Source organism: Phoxinus phoxinus (assembly GCF_949152265.1).
Source record: "Phoxinus phoxinus genome assembly, chromosome: 23".
NCBI classification, from domain to species: Eukaryota; Metazoa; Chordata; class Actinopteri; order Cypriniformes; family Leuciscidae; genus Phoxinus; species Phoxinus phoxinus.
In genome coordinates, this window is record NC_136898.1 from 18,462,758 (window position 1) to 18,468,287 (window position 5,530).

Below are 5,530 nucleotides of genomic sequence, written 5' to 3' on the forward strand. Positions count from 1 at the left end.
ATAAAAAAAATACATTATTAAATCCAATTATTAAGGGATTGTAGATCCGATTCCTTTAACTAAATTTGAATGCACACTAAATGTCTTCAAATGACAGTTTTTTTTATAATGTTAAAATGATAAAACCTTAAATCTCTCTGACGTTACCGTATATATGCTCTAGAATTGTAAATAAAACAATTAAATTAAATTAAATCAGCAGTTGTCTCAAATTAATCTAATTTAAAAAAAATACAGTTTAAATTAAATCAGCTGTTGTTTCAAATGAACCTAATAAACATAAGAAGCGTCTAATTGAATCTCATAATATCTATGCTGTAATCCAGCTCAGTGAAAACTCAGGGGTCAGCGGTGAAGGATGGATACGTGACACTCGGCAGTCGTCTCGGGTAGAGTTTAGTTGTCACAGTAAAAGCTAGTGCACGTCCCCTATAGTGCATCAGAGCTGCTCACGTGCACTAATCGCGTGTTTCTGCCCTATACGTCGTGTTAAACACACTGGGAAACAAGTGATTTGTGGTTCGAATGCAGCTAACAATCATATATAACTGCTGCTGAAAATGGAGGTTATTAGTTAAAAGAATGAAGTACTTATGTTTCGCATCAATATGGCAATGCATGTATTTCTAATGGGTAGGGCCCCGGCTGGTCCTTTCAGAAAGGCACATTTTTTTGGTAAAGCATTCCCGTGATTGATGTCCCTCAGAGGCTTGTGGGCCCTAAATATTACAGAGCGCAACTGGCTCATGAATACACGCCGTTATAATTCAACTGTGTGAAAAGTAATAAAACTGCTCAGGCATTTATGGTTGCAGAGCCAGGGCTCTTAATGGCTTTTTTTAAGAGGGGGGATTTGCATGGATATTACAAAACAGTGATTTTGTTTCATGTACACGTCACACATGTACAAACACACCTACGCTTCTATATATACTGTGGCAATTTGAAGTGTGCGATTGAACTTCTAAAACATACGCAGAGCATTATTGTTTTAAAGGAACAGTACGACTCCAAAATGAAATTTATGTAATTTATGTTGTTTCAAAGACATATTTATTCATCCGTGAAATGCATGGATTGGGCGAACCGATGTAAATTCCTTCTGTGCTTGTGTTTCCTAGGAATTGAACCCATGAGCTTGATGTTAAAGCCCGGCATGTACTACTTTTTGGCATGAGAAAATCCACATCCATTTTGTGGAAAAGAGCAGCTTAAACATTGTGCCAACAATCTCCTTTTAACGTTTCACGGAGAGACGTAAAATAACATCAGGGTGAGTAAATGATGACGGGATCTCTATTTCTGCAGACTACTCTTTTTAACACTAGTTCTATGAGAATACAAGATCCTATCCAGTAAGTTGAAAACTTAAGGTCCACTTTCCTCTCAATCAGTGCCACAGAGGTCATCAGCCACAAGACTTTTTTATACCCAGGTTAGATCACCTGGTTGTATTGTCATCATATTGCATCATTATTCTCATTCCTCTCATGCCAACAACACCTGATTGCCTCCACATCAGTGAGGAAATCTCAACATGGCTCTTTGACATCTCAGGTGGAAGGCTGTTCATCACTTGCGGTCTTGGCAAATACTACGTTTTTCCATCCCTGTTGAAGGTCAATGTATTTTCTTCTTGTTTTGACTCCTAGCCCATCAAAAACCCTGAAACCCTTTCTTCTGCTGAACTCAAAAGAAGATATCTTGAAGAATATGGGTAATAACCAAACAGTTGATGGACGCCGCTGACTTCCATAGTACGGGGAAAAAAAACTTTGGAAGTCAATCAACTGTTTGATTACCGACATCCTTCAAAATATCTTCTGTTGTGTTCAGCAGAAGAAAGAAACGTATACATGGAACAACCTGAGGGTGAGTAAATGATGACTGCATTTTCATTTTGAGGTGATCTATCATTTGATCATTCTCATGGCCTTCTCCGGCATTAGTCATTGTCAACTACATTACGGCAGATGGTTTGACTTTACCCGCAATGTGAGCTTTTACAGGAATAATTCACTGGAAACTGAAAACTCTCTCTCACCCTTATGTCGCTCCAAACCTGTAAGTCGTTCTTCCTTCCGTGGAACGCACAAGGAGACGTTTTGAAGAATGGCCATGCTGTTCTTTTCCAATTAAAAGTGAATGGGGATGGATGCTGAGAAGCTCCAAAAATGACAAAATAGAGTGATGAAGGCAACATAAAAGTAGTCCATATGATGTATATTCTCAATATATTCGAACGATGTCCCAGCAAACGTATGATGTCAAACCTGGGTGTGATGTGTCTTAATCAGTTTTCCAATATATGTACACGCACAACAAAGCTTTGATAGTAGTTGTATGTACGTTTATGGTACTTTAGTTATACTAAGAAGCAGCGTGACTCTAGAAAAAACTAAAAACACGAACACTATTAACTAATCACATTCTCCGTTCTGCCAATAGCACTACAATCTTGTTGGCACTATGTACTTACTGGCAGTACAAGCTTATTGGCGCTCCTTGGCCTTATCTAAGTGCTTGATTTATATATTTTGCCATTAACGCAAGTATCACTCAAAACCAATATATCCACTACGGTACGACAGCTTCAGCCATAAAAATAAATAAATAAATAACATTCTCATCAGCTAGTGAACATATAAATGGGTAATACCCACCAAAAAAAAAAAAAAAAAAAACTGTATGCAATATGCAAACATTCATATATAATAATTAAGTAAAAAAAGTCATTATTTGAAGCAAAAAATAATAATTGTACGGACATGAAATTCAAGCCCCCGGCAATAAACGTATTTTAATCAATGTGAAATTGACATGGCCCACTGTGATTAAATCTTTTGGGCTAATCTGTCCATCCCACAAGAAATTAACAGTGATATTTCCCTATTGGAAAAGCCACACATGGTTTCACTTCATAATAACCCTGTCTGATTCAACTTGAATGAGATATTTGTGTCTGTTTGCAAGTTGAATTAAATAGTAATAAATGAATAAAACATTCCTACATGGTTCCCACGCTTTTGACAACATATGGTTATTTAATAACGTTTAATAGCGCGCACAAAGAGTGATTATTTAGTTAATTTTAATATGATTTGTAATCTATTTTGCTTAATAATGAATTAATTGTATTAATTTGAATTATTTTATTCGTCTCCCAGGCCTACAACTCAGTTTTAAAATCCACTCAAATTTCCTGGTTTGATATGACCATGTGAACTCTGAAAGCATGAATATGAAAGAACGAAAAAGAAAGAAGTGGAATAAATCAAATAAATCTTTGATGCCACATTTCCCTGGCTGCAGAGTATTTTAAGAAACATCACGGAGACTGTTCAGAAACGTACAGTTTTCCATTCTCGTCAGCACAGGATAAATGGCATCTTTTGTTATTAATGCATTACTTAATGCAAAGAAATGCATTACAGTGGAGATATAGATGCTGAGTTGCATAAAGTTCACCAGTAATACAGCAATACAACAATCCACTGATGCAAGGTCATAAGACTGAGTGCTTTCCAAGCCTCAAGTGAAGTTCTTTCTCTCAACAAATATGGGCAAAAAACTGCTTTGAGTGCAGATTTTAGCGTTTACTAATAACGAGATATTGTACTGAAAGCTTCAACCTAATCTATAAACTACATTTCTGTTGAGAAAGCGCAAGTGCAAGTCCATAATCAACACAGGTAATAGACTATGAATCTCATGTTATGCTCTGGTGGATCTCTAAAAACCATTCTATGAAGATTAATATATACTCAACATACTTTACAGGGAATTCAACCAGGTCTTGTCTATTCAACTAGCTGATAAACTGTGAACAGCTACTGTTAAAGCCAGGTCAACAAGTCACTGACAGGATTTCACGGCATGATTCGATTAAGCCAGTGGGAAATGGAGAGGATGCAGTGCTATTGAAGATAATCCCATTGTAATTCAATGGTAATGGATATCATACAAGTGCAATGTGTTAAGCATTAGTCTGGAGGATGTGTTAAGAAACTCACTGACTCTCATGACAGCAGAACCTTCTGCAAAAAGCACACAATTTGACATCAACAAATAACAGCAAAAAACAAAACAAAAAAAAACTGTAAACCGCTCTTGCTTATTTTTGAGTAAGTTACCTGGATTTCCCTGGCATGATATATGATAATCAACCCAAGAAGAATGATTGTAGAAAGGCTTATCAGGCATTTTAGGGCTAAAGAATACAGTGACTCCTGGAAAAAAAGAAGAAAAAGACAAATTCAGCTCATTTGGATTAGTCAGTTTAAACATACACTATGATTGCACAATATTGTTTAAACCTGTATAAAATATCACAGCAACACATTACAAAGTTTTTTTTTATATATATATAATTATGAGACTTTGTACACTTTTGTGAGGGTTTGGATTAAGTCAAACTTTCTTGAAAATGGTATCACAACATAAGAACTAATACAAGCGCATCTGACACCATTATCAAAAAACAATATTATGCTGTTTTAAGACACAGCACAGGACCATTGATTTTCCTGGGGTTTCCCTTACATGGTGATATAACTCATTCTGTACGTTTCTTTAAGATGTAGCCTAGTTAAATTGCTGATTTTGTTCACAGATCAACTATCTAATATTGTTTTACAATAGAATATATAGATGTAAACTGAGAATATGAATGTTGTCATTTGGCAACTGTCAAATTGAATTGCAGTAATGCATACTCTTTGGGACTTTTATAGAGGCATCAACTATATTACAATGATTTAATTATTTTAAGTATGTATAGTAACATAAATGCATTTAGAAATAAATAACATTTATTCTACAGAAAGTCCATGAAGAAGGGTCCACAGTTGGCTCTAAAATTGAGGATAGGTATATAATTTTAACTTGACTTATTACTTACTTAAGTAAGAATTTGAGTTTCAACTTGATCGATGCTGTTGAACTAAAACAGTTCCAGTAATTTGATTGGTTGAGCTTCCCAACTTCCCAACAAGTGCTGATATTTATTATAACAACAAGAATATTTTAGTTTGTTTGTGTTTGTGACATTCCAGTGTTTTCTATTAATCAGAAAGGGAGTTGTGTAATTTGTGCATGCACTGAAAATAATTGTGTTTATTGAGCTTTTGTTTAAATGCAATTTCACCTACATATAACCTTTATGTGGCCAAATCACAGCCATGCTGATATACCAAACATCAGCACTCTTGCTTGTATAGCTTAAATATGCAATTCATAAAAAGAAACATGAATTTAATTGGAAGAGAATTAGAGGGAAAAAATTTTTAGAAAACAGTTTTGTTTGTTAGTGAAACTATGTATATATATATAAGTTAAAAACTCTTCCATAGGGATAGAATGCCAAAGCAAAACGTTCTCCAGAAAACGTGACCTTGCCACAGTTCTTCATATATCCACTTTCCAAACTTGTAGTTTTCCCTCGCTCGCCAGCAGGCAGACTCGACTTAATGAATTCTGACCTAGATGAGGAGGGTAACCTGCAGGATTTGGGGACTATTAAGTTACGCAC

At 35.4% G+C, this 5,530-nt stretch overlaps 1 protein-coding gene across 8 annotated transcripts in view; it reads right to left on the reverse strand.

The window, feature by feature from the left end:
- kcnn2 (potassium calcium-activated channel subfamily N member 2) overlaps positions 1-5,530 on the reverse strand; it is a 35,896-nt gene that overhangs the window by 29,409 nt on the left and 957 nt on the right. For all 8 annotated transcript variants that reach the window (XR_013796158.1, XR_013796159.1, XR_013796160.1 and 5 more), the window contains exon 2: positions 4,134-4,229. Coding sequence is in view for 4 of the 8 variants with exons in the window: in XM_079599858.1 (XP_079455984.1) it covers positions 4,134-4,229 (96 nt within the window). In the remaining 4 variants the exon portion in view is untranslated. The remainder of the gene's footprint in view (positions 1-4,133; positions 4,230-5,530) is intronic.